At 36.7% G+C, this 26665-nt stretch overlaps 1 protein-coding gene across 5 annotated transcripts in view; it reads left to right on the forward strand.

Moving 5' to 3' along the window:
- The window catches only part of COL19A1 (collagen type XIX alpha 1 chain), a 174669-nt gene that overhangs the window by 130979 nt on the left and 17025 nt on the right, over positions 1-26665 (forward strand). For all 5 annotated transcript variants that reach the window (XM_034431974.2, XM_087882487.1, XM_087882485.1 and 2 more), the window contains 18 exons: positions 163-207; positions 304-381; positions 1642-1677; positions 1774-1827; positions 1918-1971; positions 4031-4072; positions 8611-8664; positions 9538-9591; positions 11545-11598; positions 13427-13480; positions 14679-14714; positions 15477-15527; positions 15837-15872; positions 18320-18346; positions 19127-19180; positions 24395-24439; positions 25723-25767; positions 25859-25921. In XM_034431974.2, coding sequence (XP_034287865.2) covers positions 163-207; positions 304-381; positions 1642-1677; positions 1774-1827; positions 1918-1971; positions 4031-4072; positions 8611-8664; positions 9538-9591; positions 11545-11598; positions 13427-13480; positions 14679-14714; positions 15477-15527; positions 15837-15872; positions 18320-18346; positions 19127-19180; positions 24395-24439; positions 25723-25767; positions 25859-25921 — 882 coding nt within the window. The remainder of the gene's footprint in view (positions 1-162; positions 208-303; positions 382-1641; positions 1678-1773; positions 1828-1917; positions 1972-4030; positions 4073-8610; positions 8665-9537; positions 9592-11544; positions 11599-13426; positions 13481-14678; positions 14715-15476; positions 15528-15836; positions 15873-18319; positions 18347-19126; positions 19181-24394; positions 24440-25722; positions 25768-25858; positions 25922-26665) is intronic.

A 26665-nucleotide genomic window follows, 5' to 3' on the forward strand; every position in this document is an offset into this window, starting at 1 on the left:
AACTCCTTAAAATGGACCCAAAAGTAAACTGGCACCCAATACAATTCATGAAGCAAAAAATTTTCATTCACCCTTCTTGGGGCATCCAGAATTGCTTGTGTGGTCTCATTCTGCCCTAATATGCAAAGCTTTCTCTCTTCATCTTTTTCTCCCCTATTTTAGGGATTAGCTGGCATTCCTGGGACAATAGGTCCACGAGGGCCTAAGGTAGGGAAAGCCTATTCTGATCCTGTATTTTAATTGTTTGGAGTCATGCTTTGATTCAAAGATTTTTTAAAAAACAAAGGCTTGTTCTTTTATCAGGGAGAAAGAGGGCTCCCTGGAGTGCAAGGTCCTCCAGGAGAGATAGGGTCAGCAGGGAATGGAACCCCAGGACTACCTGTAAGTATACGTTTTGTTTTGTGCTCCTTTCACCCTATTATTAACATGGATGTTGTTCTGTAATTGCTTGATAGATGCAACACGGATGGCAACTCTACCTGTAATATATGATTTCATGTGTATAGTTTTCTTTTCCTCTGTAAAGAAATGATAAAATGGGTCTACACTTGCTAGCATGTCTGAATAGAATGGCTAAATAAAATTGTTGCTGTTTGGGTTTTGTGACTGTCAAGGGAATGGAGAGAAAGGAATTATGTATTGCTGCCTAGCAAGGCAATTGTTCCTGTCTCTTCCCAGGGTGCAACTAAGCCAGAAGCACAGGTCTGCACATATCTACTTAGGGATAAAGATGCCTTTGGGTCATATTATTCTCCTAAGCATGTCATTTGAAAAGGAGTAGTTTTGGGAGGGAAATTCTCTGTTATTTTATACAGTTATGAATGCCATGTTTTGTATATTTTACATTTGCATTTAAGTCTTAAATCAGATAGTAAACTGCTCTCTTCAGCAAAGGTTCTTAAATTCCAGAACCACCTAAAAGAAAAGATGAATTTCTGTAACCTTCCCTCATAAATAAATAATAGCTAAGTAAATAATAATTTTAAAAACTGCTAGCAGAGGGTTTTGACAGATGGCCTGAGCTATAGGTATTTTGATAGCTCTCCTGCTTTGCCTGTGGAATTTAATCATTCATCCTCTAAATTGCTAATAACCCCACAGAGGGCTTTGACCAATATCTTGAGAAGCTTTACTCAACAGTAAAATATTAATAGGAATGACATATGAAAGGAATGTATAGATGGATGGATGTGGATGGATGGATGTTTAAAAAATTTACTCCTCCCCCACTTACAAAGAGCCATGTCTTCAGAGTAGAGTGCCTCATGCAAAGATTTGCAGAATCCCTAAGCAGAGCAAGAAAAACTCCATACTAAGATCCCCGAGGGCAATTATCAATCTGGATGGATGGTACTAAACTAGGCTCAACAATGATCTGACTGGTGAAAGCAGCTTCCTATCATGATTTCCAATATTGTATTCTGCTGAAATCAACAGATCTAGCTAAGAAGAATCTTAGCCTCAAGTGATACATTTGTGCTGATGAATAACCAGACATGAGGTCCAGCTCTATCTCTTTGATATCCTGGGTGGGTTTTTTACTTGAGCGAGTTTTCAATAGTAATAATAACCCCCTTTTTTTTGACAATGAAGATGATGATGATGATGATGATTGTATTCACTCATTGCTTTGTTTTTCAGGGTCTTAAAGGGCCTCCTGGGACACCAGGATTCCAAGTAAGTTATTTCATAAGAAATCTGGGTCAATACTTTTATTGTGCTTATTGTGTAAGTCTTCCTTGATACCTGATGCTCCAAATGTTCCTTCCACAGGGACCAAGAGGACCTCCTGGATTACCTGGAACTCCTGGAACTCCTGGCCTTGATGTAAGTACTAATAAATATATGGTAGTAATATCTTCTTGAACAAAAGCAATACAACAACAACAACCGCTGCCTGTTTTTATGTACATTTAGGGTATTCCAGGTCGAGATGGAAAGCCAGGAATCCCAGGCCCTCCAGGTGACCCAGTATGTATATAAACTAATTCAACTCTCTTACACTGAAGGCAAATTTATCTAAAATCACTAAAATTTGAATATAGATAGCCCTTTAGTTGCAGCAGTTCATTTAGTGACTGTTCAAAGTTAAAATGGCACTGAAAAAAAATGACCTATAACCATTTTTCACATTTACAACCATTGCAGCAACCCCATGGTCACGTGATCAAAATTCAGCTGCTTGGCAACTGACTCATTTTATGACCGTTGCAGTTGCAATGTCCCATGTCCCAAAACTGTGTTCACTTTTTGTAACTTTCTGATAAGAAAAGTCAATGGGGAAGCCAGATTGACTTAACAACTGCATTACTAACTTAATAACTACAGTGATTCACTTAACAACTGGCAAAAAAGAACATAAAATGGGGCAAAATTAACTTAATAACTGTCTCACTTAGCAGCAGAAAGTTGGGCTCAATTGTGGTTGTAAATATACATACATACATATATATATATATATATATATATATATATATATATATATATATATATATATATATATATATATATATAATATATATATATATATATATTATATATATATTATATTATATTATATTATATTGTGTATATATATATATATATATATATATATATATATTATATATATATATTATATTATATTATATTGTGTGTGTGTGTATATATATATATATATATATATATATATATATATATATATATATATATATATATATTAAAGTCAATTATTTACATTTGAAGAGTTGAAATTATTTTAGAATCAATTCCTTAAATGATCCCTACATTGCTAGAAAAGATATAAACTGAGGTATATCTAACTTGACTTTTAAAGGTCTCCTGGATATATTATATGAACAACTGCAAGAATTAGTGCTATGCAGAATGTCAAATTCCTTGTCTCAAACCCTCCCAAAGAATTATGCGGGGTTTGGAATAATTCAGGTTTGGGTTAGAAAGAGAAATTGGAAAAACTGAAGAATTTCAGACCAAATTTCTTCCTCACCCTCTCTGCAACCCCTAGTTTTTTGAGGATGTTATCTAATGTAAAGTCTCCCTTGCAGGTATCTCTTCTAAGGTTTCCTCTATTAAAAAATTAATTATCATAAACTGCCTCCTGCTAAAATAGTCCAATTGCAAGGTTATTTCCTTCCACCAAGGATTTGTCCCACAGGCTCAATCCTGATAAAACAGAAAGAAAAGTAGCAATGCTGGGCTTCACAAGTTGGAAGCATAAAGGGAAGCTGTGTAACCGTGTGGTCTTGCCCATGGGAATAGTTTTAATAAGAGGCTCACTTATTAGACTAAAAAAGCCAAACCTTTAGATATAAAAATTGAAAAGGAGAATATAAGGAAAAACAAGAATGGCCAACAATCCCTCAAATTTCAAAACAAATAAATATAGGCATCCCTACTGAATTATGTATCCCATCATTCATAAGGCTTCAGTCTACAAAGATTCTCAATCATCCAGGTCAAATTGCAAAGACTAGAGCTTAGCAACTAGCCTTCATTTCTCTTTTTCTTTCTCCTTTTTCCCCTTGGGAACAATTTTTTAGGTTTTATAAGAATTTAGTGGATGATTGAAAGCCAGCCTCCTTGGAGACACTGCTGTTTTACCACTCCATCTCTAATGTAATGGTTCTAGCTAATTATGAAGAGCATTATCTAGCAACTGAATTACTTTCCTAGATACTTCTAAGTTATTCAGTTTGGCCCATAAAATCAACAATAGAGTTCTGAAAAGCAGCATTAAAAGAAAATAATACATTTAAATAACAATAAAATCTTACAACAATGTATATAACACCAGGTTAAATTCAGATTGCATTATGCAATTTTTGATCATCTCTCCCAATGTCAAAAATAGGGACAAACTGCATACCTTATTAACTTTAAAAGCAGTGCTACATTTTAATACAAGTAAACTGTCCTTGGAAGTATCATACACTGTTTATCTGAACAGATGGAATAAACAAATGCAGTAAAGAAAAAAATAATGTGTTTTGGGTTCATGTAAGCACCAATCTAACGGTATGTTTAATTACAGGTTGCTCTTCCTCTCCTTGGTGATATAAGTACTTTATTAAAGGTAATTGCCTTTTTGTAGCCACTCCATACCATTTTTAAAAAAAACATTTTCGTAGTCTTGGTGTTTTGGATCCTTTTTAGTCTTATCAGTCTTTGGCATGCACTGGTCTCCTAGTCATATACAGTAGATGGCACGATGATTAAAGGCAATGGAAGATCTACAGCAATGGCCCTCATTATTCATAATTCACCATCCACAATTTTTATTAACCATGAATGATAAGTGCACCCAGAGTTTATTATTTAGGGTAAAGAGTTTCATGTGCCTGGTGTTGCGTATTGAATGGCAGATTTGAACAGACCAATGAGGGACTAGAGTGGGAAATTCATAGGACCATCAGTGGCTGAAGCCGCAGACAGCTCCTAGCTATAAAAGGAGCTGCCGCGGCTAGGTGATTTACGGAGCTAATAAAAGTGTTGGAGTTTACTGCGTGTCCTGTCCTTTCTGGCGCTCATGATCTAACACTGGTGACGAAGGTGGGATTCTAGGACAGAGAACAAAGCACTGAACCTCCACAGCAATCACCAGCCACCCCAATCAATGGCCACGAGAATCGGTCAGATCATCGGCTACCACTATGCCTTCAATCAGCCCACCCGCACCATTCAACCCGGCTGGAGAAGACTGGGAATCTTACATGGAAAGATTCCATATGTACATGGAAGGGAATGACCTCTGAAGCCTGTCAGAGAAGAGGAAGAGAGCCATATTCCTTACACACTATGGGGCCGCAGTGTTTAAAATGGCAAAAGCACTCGCAGCCCCCACAGAATTGAGAATGATGTCCTGGACGGATCTACAAAACATCCTCAAGGCGCACTACGCTCCCCAAGCTTCTTCCCTGGTAAGGAGACATGAGTTTTACCGGAGGGACCAGAGGGACGGCGAGTCAATAAGTGAATTTGTCGCAACCTTGAGGGAGATAGCCGCAGCCTGCGATTTCTTAAACTTAGAAGAGGCTATGAGAGACTGGCTAGTATTGGGACTAAAAGACATTACATTGCAAAGCAGACTGCTAGCCAAACCCCAAATAACCTTCAAGGAGGCACTGGAAGAAGCCACAGCATCAGAGGCATCCCAGAAACCCGTGGCAGCCATGAAAAAAGTGAACAAAGAAAACAAGGGAAAGAGGAATCTGGGGTCCACTATGAGGACATGGAAAGAGAATCAGAGGAAGAAGAGGAGGATGAGGTCCACCACCTAAAAATGGACCGGAGAGGCAAGCCGCAAGGAAAGGGGAAGATAGAATTCTGGTGCGCAGGCTGTGAGGGAAATCATCCCAGGGCAGAGTGCAGATTCTGGGATGCCATATGCCAATGGTGCGACCGGAAAGGGCATATAGCGAAAGCCTGCAGGGCATCTCAACCAGCAGCCCGAAGAAGCCGCCCGAACCGCCTGCCAAGCTCACCGCCAACCAACTGGTCATTCAAGCCAAACGGAAAAAAGCAACCATTTGGAAGAAGTCGCAGAAGTGAGGACTCCGGATCAGAACGAGGCAAGACCCACCAAACATTATTAGTGGGTCATGCGAGCGCGGGAAAGTCCAACAAAATGGCGGCTACCGTACTCATCGAGGGGAGACCCTGCAATTATGAAACTATGGAAAGTGCTCAAGTCTCCGCTGCAGACATCGCGAGACCCACCACGAAAGACAAAATCCTGGCGCGCATTTTGAATTGGGTCTGGAACGGCTGGCCAGAAGCGAACGTGGACACAGAATTTCAACCATTCAAATCCAGACAAACCGAACTGTCGGGACTAAAGGGGTGCATTTTGTGGGGGGACAAAGTCATAATTCCCGAAGTGCTGAGGCAGGACATTCTGAACTTATTACATGAGGGGCACCCGGGAATAGTGAAGATGAAGGCGTTGGCGAGAAGTTATGTATGGTGGCCCGGGATGGATAAAGAAATAGAGGCCTGGGTAGCAACATGCACACCCTGCCAAGAATCACGACCGGCACCACACACTGCACCCACACACGATTGGGAGAACCCAGGAACACCCTGGGCAAGGATACACATAGACTTTGCAGGGCCATGCTAGGGCAACATGTTCCTTATTGTAGTGGACGCATTTTCAAAATGGTTAGAAGTATTCCTGATGCCTTCAACAACCACGGAAGCCGTCATCCGAACATTGAGAAGGCTATTTGCAACACACAGGTTGCCGGACTTGTTGGTATTGGATAATGGGCCCCAATTTACCGCCAACGCATTTGAGATGTTCCTAGCAAACCAGGGAGTCCAACACGCATTATCAGCACCAGGGAAGCCGTCGACTAACAGGCTTGTCAAACGAATGGTGAGGACGACCAAAGAAACATTGGCACGGCTGGGGCCAGGGGACATGCAAGCTAAGATAGACAAGCTGCTCACGATCCAGCACATCATGCCGAGCGCATCCACCCACCGAAGCCCGGCAGAATTGCTGATGGGAAGAAAGCTGTGATCCCCATTAGACAGATTGCACCCTCAATGCAGCTCTGAGAAACCCATGGACTCCACGAGCAAGATCCGCAAATTCCAAGTGGGGGACAAAGTCTACGCAAAAAATTTCAGCAGCAACCCCCTCTGGATACCGGGAGAAATAACACAAATAACAGGACCATTGTTGTACAGATTGCAGACTGAGGACGGCCGACAGTGGAAACGCCACATCGATCAGCTCAGGGGCAGAATGACAAGGAACGAACTCAGCCCACCATACAGAGACTACTCCCTACCACAGGAACAAGCACCAAACACCATGAGAAGAGACTCAAACCTGAGCAGAGGCAGCGGACACTTACCTGAAGTCCAGGAGAAGTAGCAGACTGTCAGCGATAATCCACCATGTCGTCCGGGGCAGGAAGGGAGTAACACCCAAGAAAATAATTCCACTCCAGCAGGCGAGTTCCAGAGAGTTCCAGAGGCGGAGCCAGCAGAGCCACGGAACTCGACCTCTCACTCCAAGAACTCCGAAACGACTGAACTGCGCAGGTCAAGTCGCGAATCGAAACGATCCACCTACCTACGTTGCCTAGGGACTCCAGGATTGGTTATGCTAACTAGAGGGGAGGGGTGTTGAGTATTGAATGGCAGATTTGAACGGACCAATCAGGGACTAGAGCGGGAAATTCATAGGACCGTCAGTGGCTGAAGCCGCGGACAGCTCCTAGCTATAAAAGGAGCTGCCACGGCTAGGATTGCCATTGCGATTTACAGAGCTAATAAAAGTGTTGGGGTTTACTGCGTGTCCTGTCCTTTCTTGTGCCCACGATCTAACACCTGTGGTTTTTAGTGCCTCTTCTGTTTGGAGGATGACTTTGTTTCTTTTTTTTCCCCTTTCATTCAATCATGGCCAATTCTTATTGACCCTGCAGTTTTCTTGGCAAGGTTTTTCAGAAGCGTTTTGCAATTGCCTCCTTCCTAGGGCTGAGAGAAAGTGACTGGCCCAAAGTCACCTAGCTGTCTTTGTGCCTAATATTCTCTCAGTTTCTAGCCTGATGCCTTAACCACTACCCCAAACTGAAACATCATATTTCTTTTACATAAATATAAAATGACTAATGCTTTTTTCTGCATGTATAACATCCATGCATTTTCAAAGTCTTGTTATTTAAAGTTTTGTTTTAGCAACTTTTACAGAAGCTCCCTGAGTAATGAAGGCCCTGTTTACAAATAGTTCTTAAATTTAAAATTTAATGCTATTCCATCTTCACATTCCAGGAGAGGTAATTAGTCTCATTCAGCCAAGAAACCAGGAAACCTCTTCCCATTAGACCGACGGAGGCCATGCTGCCTGCTAACCACGATTTAAACCACCTACTCTGGTGCAAGCTCACACTGGGATTCTCTTCTCTCTAGGCTCACTAGTTACTATGGCCTTCTCTCTGGACTGGGCCCATAACCTGTCAGAGTTTAGGTAGCATGACTAATATTATGAGATAAACCCAAGAGCAAAACACAGCACACAGAGCCTTTAGATAATTAACAGTGGTTTTATCTACAGCTAAATATATACAGACTTATACGTGGTAAATACCTTATACAGCTACTGACACAAGGAGAGCAATGAGTTACACAACAAGAGAGAACATGAGGAGAAGAGAGACGCCTTCTAATGGCTTCCCTTATATATACAGCTTTTTACCCAGCTTCTTAAAGTGGCAGTAACACTGTTGCCTCATTCCCATTGCATCAGCTTACAGTTGCCTCCGCTTACAACCTTTCATCAGTTTAACAGCTATTAAATCTACATACCCTGAAATATTCTTCTATTTATCACTTCATAAACAAAAATCCAAAATAAGGCAACACTCCCTTAAGCTCTGTTTCACATTATCAAGATTTATATTAGAAGGTAGTCACCAAGGCTTTTGATATTTTGATCAGAATATTTTTCTCAGAGGAGAAAATGCAATATTGCAGACTTATCATAGGCAAGATATTGAAGTCAGGAAGTATATCCAGTATTATGTCCTGTGTGAATACATTCCCCAAGGCTACTTTTTTTTTTAAAAAAAATCCCTCTACTATTGTCTTTGTGCCATTAAGGGAGATCCTGGTCCAAGAGGTCCCCCAGGAATCCCAGGAAGAGAAGGGTCAAAGGTGAGTTCCTCATGTGAGCTTTTTAAAATGAAGTTGATAATTTGTGGGTTTTATTTAATTATACATGCAAGGTTGTTGCTTTTTTAAGTTGTAAATACATTGTTATCACCAGAAATAATCAACATTTTGGCAGATTAAAGGACCATGTGCATTCCTGCACTGTCCCCCTCAGAATAAGTGACCAGTCCTAGTTGGTCAGGTCTTCTGGAAATGGCATAGAAACTTTTAATTAAAGAGATGGCTGCACAGGAGCAGAATTTATAAAGGAAACATTATAAGAAAAGGAATCTGGGCAAGACAATAGCCTTTGCTAGTTCACAGATTTTACACTTTGATCTGATTTCAAAATAATGTCTGAGCTACACGAGTCCTCTGAATTGCATTAGTGGTAGTCCTACTAGCTTACTGTTGGACTCATTTTCATATGATTAGATTCCTCAGCCTGGTCCCTTGATTTATCATGGACAAATGATTTTTTTGAATTTACTTCCTAATTAATGTTGCACTTTACATAAAATGTGGAAACAATGAAGTACCAAGGAGAATTCCTGTACAAAATTATCTTGAACATTTTTTACGAGCTGATTCATATATACAGAGTGATCTCTCCTTACTCTGTCATTCGGCATCAATACTGCAGTTCAATGAAAATTAAACAGTTCTCTTGAATTTAGTAGGATTCAACTCCAAGTGTGCATTGGATTACAAAATGTAAATGTTTATATGCGTTTAAGCCATCACTGATGATGCAGTTGTTAGAGTTAAGGAACAAGGAGCATGTTACCTTCTCTGCTATGCTATTTTGGCATCCATTACTTGAAACTAATAAATGTGTTTTATTAACGAGGCAATGTCTATTTTCTTTGTCCCAAGGGGAGCAAAGGTGAACGTGGATTTCCTGGTCTTCTGGGAGAGAAAGGCGATGAGGTATGAAGATCTACTCCTGCTGTAACAAGAAAAGTTTTCCTATTAGCGTTACCCTTGTCATCTTCCAAGTCTTCATTCTAGGCTTTCAGGCATTTGATTTAACAAGCCTCGCTGCTGTCACTGCCACATCTATTAACCCTCTCACTATAGCCCTAGAAAGCAGGATATTTTTGGGATAGAGAAAGCATTTCTCCACCATCCATTCCTCACTAAGTGAATTTACTTCATGCTTCCCCCACCTCCTGCAAAAAAATGATTTTCCTTATTCATATTACTGAAGGCAAAAAGTCTCCTCTGCCTAAAAAAATATGACTGCAGGTTCATGGATTCCCACATGGCCAAGGATCTTTGGGATAAAGGGATTTTTAATGAGAGGGAGTTTTTCCCCCCAGAAATATTTTTAAATTAGGAAATTTAAATGAAAGGTTATTTCTTGCTTTCAGTTGAATAAAACATCCCTTACTTTTTTTCTTCTCCATAAATCTCTTTCCATTTTTTTCTGCCTTTATTTCATCAACCTGTCTTTCTCTTCATTTCATTCTCTCCCTTTCTTTCTTTCCTTTTCTTCCTCTTTTTTTCCCTACCTGTTTGCCACCTGTTTCTCCTCTGTCTATAAAAGAGAAAACATACCATAGATAGTGGATGTTGCAACATTGTGTAATTGGCCATGTCTCCACTTAGTAGCTGAATAGCAATAGCAATAGCACTTAGATTTATATACCGCTTCACAGTTCTTTTACAGCCCTCCCTAAGCAGTTTACAGAGTCAACATATTGCCCCCAACAATCTGGGTCTGCATACAAGGGCTAATCATGTATACCTTGACATATAGCTTATCAGAATACATTTGATTTGGGGAAACATTGTATTTATTGATTTTTTTAAAAAAAAATAGGCAGAGGCTTAAATACAGCTCCATCTGTATACAACTATGAATGCCTTATGTTCTCATGTCTATTAGCAAAGATTAAAATAAAAAAATAATATAGCAATATGGCATTGTATAATATAGCACCAATAATATAGCAGAAGCCTAAATCAGAAACCTGTTCAATAAAATAGGCAGAATTATTCCAAATTCACCACAAGCAAGCAATTATATTTATTTATTTATTTGGGTGACTTGCAATATCTTTAAAGATTCCTTTACAATGCAGCAAAAGAAGCAGCAATAGCAGAAAATCCAGATACCTGACGTCAAGCACTTCTTAACAATAATTCACTCTTCAGAACCCATGAGCAGAAGGCAAATCCAAATAAAAGGGCTGGTTTATAATTGGCAATTAGATTTTTAAGAGGCTCCAGAGTGAGTGCAAATCTTTTTATTAGATCGGTAGGGTGCCACTCAGACTTATTTGGTTACTGAGCAAGAGTCAAACTGCTGCACAGTTGATAAGCTTCTTAGGCAATCTAGCACTCTTGAGTGGTTCTCACATTCTATTGCACGGCAAGTGGCTAAATTAATCCTGCATCCAGGACAGCAGATTGTATCTGAACGAAATAGTTTCAAAATCAGCAAAGCAGGGTTGTACTTTAAGCCTGTCTGAAAATGTTTCTGGTTCACAGGAGAATTTTGAGAGAGTATACATGTACTAGAAATGGGTTCTTTTCCCAGGCAGAAAGGTAGAATTAAAGTATGGTATCAAGAAACATGTTCTGTTTCCAGTTTTTTTTAAATGTTACTTCAATATTCTCTAACTTCTATTGTATATTCAGTTTTATTGTATACTTGAATCAGTACTTGCTTTTTTTCCCTATGTATTTAGGAACCTTCTTACCAATTAGCATAACGTTTGACTTATCTGAACTAATTGTGTATAGAAAATGTTTACTGCTATATAACTGCATTTTCTATAAATTTAGGTAAAGATTCTTGGCAATGATTTAAACAAATATCAAATACACACAAGCATAGTTCACATATTCCCATTCACATATTTTGATTTATTTCAGGGCCTTCAAGGAATTCCAGGGGTACCTGGTGTGGTAGGACCACCAGGATCTTCTGTAAGTATTTACTTTTATATTTGCCAATGCAATATTGTAGCCTAATAACTTGACAGCTGCCGCTCAATGTTCTTCTTAATATGACTTGAAAAGATGATTTGCTAAATTGAGTGCAAATAATGGTACTTGATAGGTTACAGCAAAAGGAAATATCTTAGTTGATTCCCTGCTAAGCAGGGTCAGATCTGATTAGTACTTCAGTGGAGATCAGTAGGAAGTCCTAAGAGTGTAGAGTGGCTGTAACAATTTTAATAACATCTCAAAAGAAGATATGGGCAAAGGATTTCCATGTTATTTTGTAATATAAAAAGAACATCTAATAATTCCTAAACATGTTAACAGTATTGAAATTTAAACAAATAATACAATAACTTTGGAGAAAATAATGTGGGAAAGCTTTGCAGTAACTGCAATAAAATGGTGGTCATATCCCTAATTCTCTTTTAGTAGAATTGTCAATCTTACACTAAGATATATGTAATGCATTATCTACAAAAGGTATATGTAATACTCTATATTATTCTCTACCCACTAGTTGTTTGTACATATAAAACTCGTTGAGTACCCCAGTCACTTTGGGATATTGTATCTGAGAAGAGTTAATTGATTAAGGAAGGAGTATGAAAGTCCTCTTTTAAAGCCTCAAGCTAACTTAGATACCTGGTAAAATAATAAACACCCTTCTTTGTGTTTATACTTCCAACATAGATTAGAAGTCCCACTATTTTTGACTATCTCTCTGGTGCTAAATGCCATCGATGCATTGTTATATTTTTTAAAAAATGCATTATTTTAAAATAGAATCATTGCAAATAATTTGTCAAAGCTGGGAAAAAGAAAAGGAATGACATCAGAAAAACAATTTTCAGCCATTCTATTTTAAAAATATGTCAAAGATATAAAGCATCAATAAGATGCAGTACAGTACTTTGCCTCAAGTATAAGGATAAAGTGTGCTTTAGTTATATTAAGAAGTGCAGTAAGGATCATCTTGAAGAAACTTTGGAAACTTCAGGAAGTTCTGAGTAGTAGCAAGGATGTTTGCACATGCTGATCCTTGGGTGACATTTCGCTTATTCTGTAACACTTGCACTTATTTGCACATTTGTTTAGGAAAAATTACTTGAAGGGCTATTTTCTGCTTATCAGACATATCCCCAGATCAGGTGGAGAGGATTTTTTGTGTGTGTTCTACCCATAATGTAACAGTATAGCATAGACTGAATAGGACCTTCTCAAAAATAACACCAATACTGAGGAACATGTTGCCCTGTGACAGTGGTGAAATCCATTTATTTTTACTACTTGTTCTGTGGGCGTGGCTTGGTGGGCGTGGTGTGGTGTGGCTTGGTAGGCATGGCTTGGTGGGCATGGCAGGGGAAGGATACTGCAAAATCTCCATTCCCTCCCCTCTCCTGGGGGAAGGATATTGCAAAATTTCCATTCCGACCTCAATCTGGGGCCAGCCAGAGGTGACATTTGTTGGTTCTCCAAATTACTCAAAATTTCTGCTACTGGTTCTCCAGAACCTGTCAGAACCTGCTGGATTTCACCCCTGCCCTGTAACTCCTAGATCGGGTGCTGATGATGTTAATATAATGTTAGGATTTGCTTTCCTTCAGATAAAAGGTTTACTTGAAAAATGAGTTTTTCTACAATGTTGTTTTTGGTTTATATCTGACATGTCAGATGAAATAAAATACATGTTTAAATAAATAATTGCACAAAAATCATTTGTTTTAAGACTACTTTCCAAAAGCACAGCTTTCAAACTCTGAATGTGATGACATTAAATTCTTTTGTTTTATGTAACTTTTTTATTTTAAAGGGCGCCATAGGAAGACCTGGACATCCTGGTTCACCAGGAACAAAAGGCGAGAAGGTCTGCTACTCTTCACAGTACACACATACCCCTCTAAAAGCATTTTTATTGTTTCTACTTAATTTCTTCTTAGTTAAATAAAGAATTCCAGGTGCACTCTTTAACATTATTGAGATTGAATCTTTCATTTTATAGAAATTCAAAGATTTGTGGTTTGCATAGTTTGTATAACAATACAAAGAAAGTAATAACTAGATTTTCTTTCACATAGAAATATTTTAAAATGCTATCTCTTATCTCAGTGGTAATTCCAAAAGTTCTTTGTACTTGACCCTCAATAAATATGGGCCCAAACATTGATTGTTCCTGAGAGCAGAAATTGTAGCACTTCTGATCTCATCTTTTTGCTGAAAGTTTATGACTCTAAATATGGTCATTTATCAATATGTAAACCCCAAAACCGACTTCTTAAACATGTTTAAATAATTTCTTTTAAGTGTACTAAGAATAGATGAGTTCATTAAAAAAAAACTTTTTTGAAGTGTTCTGAGAGCTTCAATGTCAACAGTATTCTCGACACTCTCATAACCCATCTGTGGTTTAATGTTCTTTATTTGAGAATGAGTGCCTTCTGCTACAACAATTTGTTTGATAGTACAGATTAATCACCATCAATGCCATCTTTTAAGATAGAGCAATGCACTTTCTTTTTATATTCTGAATTTATATATTGCAGAGACAATTTGTCATAAGGTTTTTTACATTGTGGAGACAATTTGTCACAGGGAACTGGTGGCAGTTATTTAGAAAAATATTTTTATCTTCAATAAAATATCTCCATTTTTCTCAACTTTATTAACTTTAATAATCTATCTGCCAAATTCTGTGTCCCACAGTGAAGTAGTTACAGCACACACATCAAGAATGTTGATTTGGTCATTTTCTTCTGAATAGATTTTAAAAACTGCAAGTAAAAGAATAGAATTCAGTTTTTAAATTGCATGGTAATTGTCCCCATGGTTAGATTAGAATATTACTTAGTCATTAAGCTGAAGTGCAGAGAACTTTTGGAATTACCACTGAGATAAGAGGTAGCATTTAAAAACATTTTAATGTGAAAAAGCTCTAGCAATTCTAAATATTATTTACTTTGTACTACACATTTTAAATGCAAATATTATCTATATATATTCTGTAAGCTCTTACTGTTCTCTGTGGAACAGGTCTTTTCAGAGTGTTATTCTTTTTTTTGGTTTAGGGAAATGAGGGTGCTCCTGGGAAGCCTGGACCACCTGTAAGTAATTTGAATTCTCTTAAAAGTGGCTGAAGTCCTAAAATATTTCATAGTATGATTTTGATGGAATAGATTCCCAAAATTAGGGCAATATATCATCAGGAAAGGTCTGTATCAGGGAAGAACTGAACATAATCCGGGATTAGAATTAATTTCCTAACAGCTTCAGTAGGTCAAATGTTGTCAGTCCCTTTATTCCTAGAAAAGTGCCTGGCCTTAACATGGTCTGTTTCTGTAAGAGGAAACAATATTTTCCTGGAGAAAGATAATCCATGGAGTCAAAGCAGGGAAGTTCTCCCCTCTCATTCTTCATGGAGACCTTTTTTCTATGCAGCAACAAATGGAGAAATATTATTCAGTGATAATATTTGGATTATATTTTCCAATCTGATACTACATAGAAAAAAGGCTTTGGCGGGGGAGATGTCAATCTTACACTGCTTCAAGACTTTGCTTTTTGCATGGTCAAGTGGAAGGCCATCTAAGTGCAAGGCAGAGTCATTCTACCTCCTATCATCCCTCATACTCTGCCCTGGAGAAAACAGACAATTGGAGGAAGGTGGCCTAGGAACAGGGGGAACCTACAGGTTGATCTTGCAGATCCAGAATTTCCCCAAGTCTGCTTTTTGGTTTAGGAGAATTTCTGTTTTCATATTGTTGCCTCAGATAAAGTATATGTCGTGCTGATATCTTAGAAGGCATCGGGACTTATTCTGAGTTTTAAGGTTTCTAATTAATATATTATTTTTATTTTTTCTTTAGGGTATGTCATATAGTGAAAGTAGTGGCATGAGCAGCTTATATAAACTACAGGTATTTTGTAGCATGGAAAACATTTTTTGTTTGTTGAATGTATATCCTGTTTTTATTGATTAAAAATAGCAAAATGGGGAAACAATCAGTTTTAATAATTTACATTTTTTAAAAAATCAATGCAGATCTTCTAAGAACTATCTACACCTTTTACATCTGAAACATATAGTATTCCATAACATAAAACAGAAGTCTCTTAATCCACAAAAGATCAATTTTAAAAAATAAGACCAATGGCACTAAGCTAACTATAAGTCACTTTATAAGACTTAAATTTTAATTTAATGTGAAATCTTTTTTCCTTTGCAGGGAAGTTCTAGTTATGCTGGTCCCCCTGGGCCTCCTGTAAGTATGGCATTATTATAGTTTGATATTTATTATATATGAATATACATCCAATTTTGTAGAAGTTACAACACTTTCTTGTTTATATCCAGAAACAGGACTGATAAGAAGAAGAATAGCATTTTGCATAATACTAATATTCACTAGTACCTAGAGTCCACTTCATGTTGGTGTCTTTCGATGTATTTTTCAATGTGACATTATAAATTTCTAAAAAAACATTGTGATTTTTGGCTTTTTTCCATGGAAGAAAAAAAAGGTTTAAAAATATAAAATTATAACCAGCATAGTTAGAGATGGTAAGCCTGTCAAGTCCAATGAGTATCATAATCTTGGTCTATGCAGTTTACAATTAGAAATAAAATTCATGTTCAGTTTCTTTTTAAAAAAATCAAAAGAGTTTAAACATTAAAATAGCATATTATTAAATAGTGCAGTCCTACACAATGAACCTCACTGGATGGCAGTTGTCCTGATTCCATGACAGCATTCTGGTATTGCATGTGCAGGCCTGTATAAGTCCAGTGCGGTTTTGTGTTCAAGATGTTGAATTCACACTGGGAGAGCCAGGTTCTGGTCTATCCTCAGCTAAAGAGTGGTTTTAGAGTTTTGACTAAAAATGGAGAAGGGTGTGTTTGTGGTAAACAAAATGCTAAAATGCTGACAAAAATAAGTCTAGATCAAAAAGTATAATGGAAGTTAAGCATCTTTTGATTTCCCAAGAGTTTCTAGAGAAGAAAGTCTTTAGTGTATTATTTTGTCAGAAAAAGCTGTCAATTAAAAATAAAAACTGTAACAAATTAAAATGACTTCTGAAAAGAAGTTGTGATAACTTAACTAACAAATCTCCAGACTTTTATCACTAAAAAAAAAAAAAGGAATGAAATGAAAAATCAAATTAGAATCTGGTTTTAAAATATCCCTCTAAAATCACCTCTTATTTCTTATCAACCTGTAAAAAATTGACACAATTATAGGAGAAAATGTAATTTCTGATACATACTGAGATGATTGCAAACAGTTTCCAAGTATTTCTTTAATGACGTTGTTTTCCAACCAATTACATATATATGAGATCAATTAATTGAAAAGATAAACACATAATTTTTCATTTAGATAGATCAGATGATGAATAGCAATAAAGATGCGTTTTTAGTAAAATAGTTTAGATTTTTTGATGACAGTAAAATAAATAAATGTTTCATAAGCAAGCATTTGATAAGAATAGTTGAGTACAGCAGTGGAGATGTTTCTACAAAGAATAAAAAATATTAGGATCTTTATAAAAGCCAGGCCTGTCAAGAAAATATTATTCTCAAGAGTTGGTTTTCTTATTGTTTACTATGAGTGACTGCTTTGGGAAATATTTTGACTCATGCTTTTGAAGTGAAAAATGGCTTTTATCAATATTTAACTAAGGAAAGGCATATAAGTTTATTATCAGTGATGTCAAAGTGCAGCTAGGCTATTTAACTAATATCTACTAACCCTAACCCTAACATGTTTCCCTTTTAAAATAATTTATTGAGAGCAATAACATATAAAGAATTGTATTTTAATTTTTCTCTGAAATTATATTTTAAAAATGATTTCTCAGATGTAGCTATGATATACAAATTTTTATCTGGAGATGGAGCCTGTTCATTGCTAAACAGACTTGTTAGTACCCAGGAGGAGTAATTCATAGATATTTTTTCTGATAATTCTTTTAAAACAAGATTACTGTCAGATTCCCTCCCTGAATTTTAGATCAATGTGCAAAATGACTACAGAAATTTATATCAAAAGTTTGGAATCTTGATTCCATTTGAAGAACCTGTTTGCCCAAATTTCTACAACCTCATTCTTTCCATTTTAAAATGAGCTTTTAAAATTGGTTATTGTTTATTTCCAAAGAAAACATTTTATTTTATAAAGATGCAAAAGATCTATTTTTGTTTTATATGATAGTTACGTTAAAGTGTCATTATTAAAAATAGTAGATATATATACAGGTTTCTTGCTCAATCCATCAATCAGTGGATGCATGAGTTTTATTTATAGAGCAGAATCAACATGAATTCATTTATTATTTCTGGATAAATGATAAATTATCTTTGAGGGAGGTGGGAGGTTAAGAAACATGATAAAAAAATGAATAACTAATCTACTGTAATGATCTATTTCTTGCAAAATAATCCATGGCAAATATTGAGGAATAAAAGTATCATAGCAAATGGAAAATAAAGGCATTCTCCAGATTATTTTTCAAATACCATTTTTTCCCGAGACTCAGAACATTTTCAGAATGATGGTTCCTAAGAAAAAGCAAATAATCACATTTCATGGGCTAATTCATTCAATAGTGGAAGATTCTTGATTCTGATAAAAGACCATAAAATCATTGGATCAATCTCATGGTATCAGTCTCATAAATAAATGATGTACTGTGTCCTATTGTCTTACAGGGCCCAAAGGGGGAGACTGGAGCCATGGTATGTAATGGGTAAAATGAGTCCTTATTTGTAAAATGTGTCCTGATGTGTTTGGTCATTAGTTTCCATTTCCAGTTTCCATTTACCTTCTTCTAACCCTCTGGATAGTTAATCTCAGTAGGGGAAAGAAAGCAAATGGCCCTGGAGAATATAATGTCAAGATGGAGAGGAGACTTGTGGAATTCATTTTGTCCAGTTTCAGAACTAGAAGCCAACATTGACCATTTGGTTTACTTATAAAAGGAACCACTTTATGCACATATAGTTGAACTATGGAATTCATTTATTTATTTGTTTGTTTTAATTTGTATACCGCCCTTCTCCAGCAGGACTCAGGGCGATGAACAGCCAGAATAAAACAGAACATACAAAATTTAAAAACAGTTTAAAAAATAATTAAATATTTTTGGCCACAATTTAAAACAACCTAATTAAAATCAATTCAATTTAACGGAATGAAGTCTTATCAGATGTGATGATGGAAACCAATTTAGTACTAGGCTCAGATCCTTTTAAAATACGCTAAAATGGCCATTAGTCATTACTTGTGCAAGAGAATGTAAACACAAGTGTTATGCCCCTGTGTAACCTAAATACTGTATAGCCAGACATCACACAGAAAACAATCTTGAATCTGAAAACACTTTTTAGTTTCAAGTCATTAAAATGCTCAGCAGGGCAAAAATGGTCATTGCCAAGTAGCAGCTTGTGAAATACATCTTGCTTTATTTACTTAGAGTGTTGAAATCAGAAATGATTGTCTTTTTGTTTTTTTCCAAGGGTGAAGCGGGCCCAATGGGACTACCAGGTTTAGAAGGACTACCAGGAGAAAAGGTAGCATTTTAATCACAAAATTACATGTGGAAAATTGATTGCATTTACCTACTGACAATAATCATTCTTTTCCAATTGTCCTTTACATATTTAAATCGTATAGGAAATCCTCCATTTAGAACAAAATAATTACAAATTTACAGCAAAACTGAGTATTTTAAGCAAATAGATATCACCTTAGTGTTATGACAGCACCAAGCACATTGGATGTTGCTGTTTGTGCTAGCTAGGGCATTTTCACAGAATAAATTGAAGGTAGAAGAAAAACTTGCTATGCAACAACAAAAATATTGGCTGATGATTCTTGGACAATAACTGCTATTATTTTGGGGCAACCTGCTTTGCACCAGGCTGGCAACTATGGCCTGTGAATCCAAATGGAATGTACTGTAAATTCAGATAAAATTTAGAGTGGGGGAAGAAAAGACTATACTTGATTTTACATATAGCATTAAGTCATGGCTTAGTTATCCATTTTTAATGAAAAATATTGGCTGGATTTTATTTATTTATTTATTTATTTATTTTTCAATTTATATACCGCCCTTCTCCCTGAGGACTCAGGGCAGTGCACAGCCAGAATTAAAAACATGAAATACAAATATTAAAAACAATTAAAATCTATATAAATTTGGCCCAAAATTTAAAAAACCACAAACCAATTAAACATTTAAAATTTTTTAAAAAATTCTTCCTAAGCCAGCCCGGCTTGCTGGAAAAAGTGGGTTTTAAGGGCACGGCGGAAGGCACTGAGGTCTTGGATTCTCCTTATCTCTGAGGGCAGCTGATTCCAGAGGGTAGGTGCCCCCACAGAGAAGGCTCTCCCCCTGGGGGTCACCAGCCTACATTGTTTGGCTGATGGCACCCTGAGGAGGCCCTCTCTGTGGGAGCGCACGGGTCGCTGGGAGGTTGTCGGTAGCAGCAGGCGGTCTCGAAGATAGCTAGGCCCTATGCCATGGAGCGCTTTAAAGGTGATAACCAACACCTTGAAGCGCACCCGGAAGACCACCGGGAGCCAGTGCAGCTTGCGCAGGAGCGGTGTTACATGGGAGCGCCAAGCTGCTCCCATCACTACCCGCGCTGCTGCGTTCTGGACCAGCTGGAGCTGGATTCATAAAGCACTAAACATAAACCTTGGTTTCTAAACCACCATAGCTAAGATCATACAGTACAACACACCAAGACAAAGCATATGATCGCTTATCCATCTATTACAAGATGAAGATTCAACCTGTATAAACTTTGCTTTCCTAATCTTTCCAAATTATCTTTCCATATTGTCTGCGATTGTTATTGAGCAACTTGTTAGATTCTTTTCTACCTGCTATTAAATAGCTTTGATTTAGAATGGTTCCTTACCTGGCAAAAAAGAAAACAGAAAAGAAAAGAAAAAAAGAAAAGAAAAGAAAAGAAAAGAAAAGAAAAGAAAAGAAAAGAAAAGAAAAAAAGAAAAGAATGAAAGCTGCTATTGTGTCTTCTCCTAACATTAGTGACCATGTTCTACCTTGCTGTCCTCTGACTATCTTGAGATTGTAATTGGTAGATTCTTCATTGTGGTCTATTTGAATTATACATGGGGGTATTTGCTCTTCCAGAGCATTCTTTTCAGAAACCAGTATATCAGATTAGGAAAAGCTGATAAGTATTATAAAGGACACTCATATTCACATAAATTGTCACTTTGCCTGTAGCTACAAGCCTATATCTATATGAGATGAATGTGAGAAACAAATCAGATAATTGGTTTATTAGAGTATTATATACTCTACATTATATAATTATAGTGCATTTGGCAGGAGTGGCCAGGACAGTAGAAGTTCTATTACTATTGTAGTGGACACTTAATGGGTATATTCCAGGAATAATTTACATTCAACTGACTTCATTTCAATAGGCTCCTCTATTATGTTCTCTAAACACCAAGTTGGCAAGAAATTGAGATTGCCTTAATTGTAATCTTGCCTCTGTCTTATTTCTTTTTCTTCCTTTGTTTCTATTGGTTCTTCTTCTTGACTTTTACTATCTGTTTCCTCCTTACTTTCCTGTTCTACTTCTAGTCTAAAATGTGTGTTATGAAATTCTCTTGCCTTTTCTAGAGTATCTATTTTATATCTTTTGTCTTCCCACGTAATTAAGATCCCCTCTATTGGCAGCCATCTATACATTATCTTGTATTTGATCAATAGTTGTGTTAAAAACTGATATTGTTGTTGTAGATTTCTTACTCTTCGGGGTATCTGTTTTAAAATTATAATTTCTTTTCCATTATAGATCACCGTTTCTTCTCTAGATTTCTTATAGGCTTCATCTCGGATTGATTTTTTAAAAAATTTAACATGGACTTCTCTCACCAATCTGTGTCTTCTTATATAATTTGTTTGTACACGATAAGTTTCTTCCAATTGTCCTTTTATTTCTTCTGGCTCTTTTTGTATCATTCCTGCAATAATCTCCACCATCTTTTCTTCTAAGTCCTCATTTTTTTCTTCTGGAACATTTTGAAAACGCAAGAAGTATGAGGCCTTTTCCATTTCGAGCATGGCCAAGGAATCTGACATTTCTTTGTTTAGTTGGGTTTTTTGTTCCATTGCTTCTACTTTTAATTCCACGTGATCTATTTTTGTTTCCGTTTTCCTAATTCTCTGTTCATTTTCTGCTATAGAATTTTGAACGCCCCCAATTTTATCTTTCATGGTCTTAATATCTTCCTTAACTTCTCCTAATTCATTTCTGATCTCTGCATGGAACGTTCTCATTTCTTCCTGATTTTCAGCTATTTTTTCTTGTGCTTGAAGCAGTGTTTCCTGGATATTTTGAAACATATCTTGTATTACATTAGGTGCCATTTCCAGTTTTTCTTTTTCTTTCCCCATCATGCTATCTATTGTTTTTTGTTGTGAGGGGAAGGAGTCATTACTAACGTACTAGTTGTAGGTTTTTTCCCTGTCTTTGTTATGGTGGATGTTGTAGACATTTTTAATATTCGTGTAAAGCTTTCCAACCTTAACATCAATTATTAAGTTATTCCTTAATATCTCTTTTCCCCTCCAAATACTACTTATACACCACACAACTTATATATAGTTATATTATATTATATTGCCAGTTATCCCGATTAAGCAATTAATTCTTGTTCACAGTATAAATCTATTTACTTATCAATCAAGATTTTAATTTTTTTTTTTTAATTTGATTTATATGCCGCCCTTCTCCGGAGACTCAGGGCGGCTTACAATGCGTTAAGCAATAGCCTTCATTCTTTTGTATATTTTATACAAAGTCAGCTTATTGCCCCCACAAACTGGGTCCTCATTTCACCTACCTTAGAAAGGATGGAAGGCTGAGTCAACCTTAATTTTCTTAGTTTTCTAATTAGCAATCTTTTCAATTACCCCCTTTTTCAATCAGTCTATCTCAGAGATACAGTCAACTCATCTGTTATTTTATATAAAAATCAGTCTTTCGCTTTAACAATAATTCCTTGTCTAACTACAATTCCACAATACAATTTATAGCTATAAAAATATTGTCAACTTACATATTTCTTTCAAATATTAAACTTATTAACTAATTAAACAGTTCAAAATTAATAATTCACTTAATTTTTATTTTCTTTAGTCCTTATTGTCTTCTTGTTTTACCTCTCTCAGTCTGTTCTTTCACAATCATGAAAAACGCAATCTGTGTCGTCTCAGTCTTTTTTTTTTAATTTCTTCTCCCAGTCATCGGATCTCTGCATTCAATTTTCAAATCTTTTTTTTTAAACTTGAGTTCTTATTATCTAAAGTTATTTGTAAATCCAGAGTTCGAAATCCCGACAGATCTTCTGTATCTGTGAAATTCACCACTTAGTCCGGTATTTCAGTCTCTGTATTTGGTTTCTGATGTTTGGGGTTTGAATCAGTTATAATTCCCAAGATCAAACAGCTTGTCTCTATATCCACAAAGTCCACAGGCTGCTCCCTTTGATCAGCTGTAAAGGTCCGCAGTCAGACCGCTTCGAGCGCTATTTCTCCTTTTCTTATATTTGCTTAGTCATTCTATGGGTTTCTCTCTTCCGCGCTGTAATTATTCCCCCTTTTTTCCTTCTCCTCTTGTATCGCCGCTGTTATAACTCACTTGTCTTTCTCTGATTCGATCGCGTGTCCCGTTTGCCGTCTCTATTGTAGGTGATCTATCTGACAGTCACTCGGATTTGCTTCCACTTTTTGCTTCAATCTAGGCGGGCGCGATCACTCCTGTCCGCCGATAAGGCCGACTTCTTCTCCACCAATTTAAGAGGTTGATCGCTCGACCTCCCTGATGACAGCGCAACACCAGGGGGCTTCGCGAATTCCTCTTTCGTTTCCCGATCCCTTCAAGTTCGGGAATACCCCTAAAGAGCAATTAATGAGGAAATTTGGGTTTCAGAGACGGAGCCTCCATTTCCTCACCCGTTCGTGATGACGTCACCGCCGGAAGTCCCCCTATGATAAAAGATTTTGAATATTCTCATGTTGTTACTGTTATCACAATCACAGTCATTATCCCTGGCTATAAGCTACCCTGTTTTCCCAGTCCTCCAATACTGTTAGTCCACCACTCAGAAAACTTCATTTCTTTGTTTTCCTATTGAATATGGCAAAATAATTGTGACATACATACCGTGTTTCCCCGAAAATAAAACCCTGTCTTATATTTTTTTGATCCCTGAAATAAGCGCTTGGCCTTATTGCCATGCGCTCAAAAACCCGATTGGGCTTATTATCAGGGGATGTCTTATTTTGGGAAAAACAGGGTACATACAGTTTACATAAGGTTGCATGTAAAAAGTTCATTGTCTTGAAGATTTTTTTGATAATTTAAGGTAAAGTGTCATTTCCTGAGTAATATATGGAATTTGCCTCCTTCTCTAAACTGTTCTCTAGAATTTATGCCAGAAACAAGAACTGATGACAATCATTAATGCTCAACAGAAGTAACTGGATGTCTGTGATTGTTTATGATCATTTCAGGAGACACAAGCAAAGGAAAAATCCAAATAGATTTTTTTTTATTTTAATAGGATGAAGGCTGTTTCAGATAGTGCTTCCCATATAAATAAGAGATCATGCAATGTATGAGAAGAATTGTTTCCTCAAATGCTGAGTGAATTCATTAAGCCTTCTTAGCAGACATTGGATTTTCTCAAGAGATATACTTTGGAAATACTGCAATGTAGTATGTCTTTTTTAGGGTGACCAGGGATCAGTGGGACCTCCAGGAGTTCCAGGAATACCTGTAAGTATACTCTTAACGATGTTTCCATTTTGTGGAAGTGAATAGTAATCACAATAACTGGAATAAGGGTAGTCTGCTAGACACGCATTACATAATAATGTGTACAAACTGTGGGAAATTGTAGCCAAATACTCTTCTGGATGTTCAGAATCAATATTGTCATACCTAATCATTAATCTTTTCTTATATGCTCATTTCTTACTATAAAATACCTCCTACATTACTTGCCTTCTTACTATGAATCTTCAAAAGAATCTGGAAGTAGACTATACCCAAACAATTTGCACTGCTGATAGCTAACCTTAACTTTTTCTTCTTACAAATGATCTCCATTCATATTTAGAATGTGTTGAGCATTCAATTTTGGAGGAAATTTTCTGTAGTTAGCAAATCAACATTTTAAGGAAAATCATTCCTTATTTATTTTATGTTAGAAATTAAAACAAATAACAAGACAATGAAAAAACAAGTCCACACCTATATTCAGAATTAACAAATCTGAAAAAACAGATTTGAATGAATGAATGAATGAATGAATGAATGGATATCTGATCTCTATTTTTTTCTTTGTTCTATCTGTAATCCATTTTATAGTATTACTGCAATGGGTACATTCAGATGGGTTGGGCTATAGATCAACCTCCTGGTTTGTTGAGAGGCTGGGGGGGGCATCTATTAATGTGATGTTATCATTTGAAAGAGTGATAACAAAGTCTTTATACATTTTCATCCAGTTTATACACATGTAAGGATAAGAATAGGAAGAATTCACTTTCCGGGGGTTTTCTGCTCTGATTCTCTGCTTTGATTTAAGTGTGGAGGAATAGAAAACAGAAATGTGACAGTTTTGCTTCAGGATTTGTCTGTCTTTTGGGATGTTGGGGTTGAAGAACATGCAACCCCTAAGTCATGACTCTTCTTTTTATGATATATTTTTATAACTAAAGCTTCATTTAATTTATGCCATCTGAAAAGTGTTTGAGGGTCAGTTTGTATCCTAAGGATTTAACAATCTCAAGATATTTCTAATAATTTTTAGAAAAAGATGCTTTACTGTTCAGAAGTAAGTGTCATTGAATTTAGTGTGAATAGCCTAAATTAGTATAGTTTTAGTATATATAAGAATGGAACCAAAAGCTTTTATAATTAAGGAAGAATTCATTGCTCAGGAAATATCAGTGTAATATAGTGTAACCTAATATACTTTAAAACAGCTATAATTACAGAGCAGACTAAATAATTGATTTTTTTTTAAATGATTTTCTATGTATTTATTTTCACAGGGAAGGCATGGCACTCCAGGGCCACCAGGAATCCCTGGAGAACCTGTAAGAGCACTTAGGTTTCAGCACTCCCATAATAGTATTAGTATTCTGATTGCTTTCAGTTAATATAAAAGACTCTTTATTTTTCCTTTAGGGTGAAAGAGGGCCTGTTGGAGATGTTGGCTTCCCAGGGCCAGAAGGGCCATCGGGAATACCCGTGAGTAATTAAAAAGGGATTCTGGTATGACCTAAGACAGTGATTCGTTTTTTCTTCATCCAACTAATTAATTAATGGCCAATTATTGGATTGTTATTGTTATCTGTTCACAATCATGTGAAGTCACAGCTGCCAGTTCTTTAACTAGTGCTGGTCTTTAGATGCATCAAGTTCTTCCCAAGAATCTAGGATGTTATAATGTATCAGCATTATCAGACAAATGGAAATTCTGTTAATGCACAGTTTTTCTAGGTGCCATCCAAGATATTTTGCTATGGCACCCAGTGCAGAGGTGGGTTTCAACAGGTTCTGACCAGTTCTGGAGAACCGGTAGCGAAAATGTTGAATAGTTCGGAGAACCGGTAGTAAAAATTCTGACTGACCCCACCCCCATCTATTCTCTGCCTCCCAATTCCCAGCTGATCAGGAGGAATTGGGGATTTTATGGTAACCTTCCCCTGGATTGGGGAAGGAATGGAGATTTTACAGTATCCTTCCCCTGCCATGCCTACCAAGCCACGCCTACCAAGCCATGCCACACCCACCAAGCCACGCCCACAGAACCGGTAGTAAAAAAAATTGAAACCCACCACTGACCCAGTGTGTCGATAACCCCTGGGACCACAATAAACAATTTATGCCATAATCTGATTAATTAATTATAATTAATTATTATTATGAAGTCCCTGCAAAGCTACTCCACCAAAATTATTGTTTCCTCCTCCTCTGCAAGTCCCCAAAATG

This window comes from Pantherophis guttatus, chromosome 1 (genome assembly GCF_059756535.1).
Source record: "Pantherophis guttatus breed Tessera chromosome 1, ASM5975653v1, whole genome shotgun sequence".
Classification (NCBI taxonomy): domain Eukaryota; kingdom Metazoa; phylum Chordata; class Lepidosauria; order Squamata; family Colubridae; genus Pantherophis; species Pantherophis guttatus.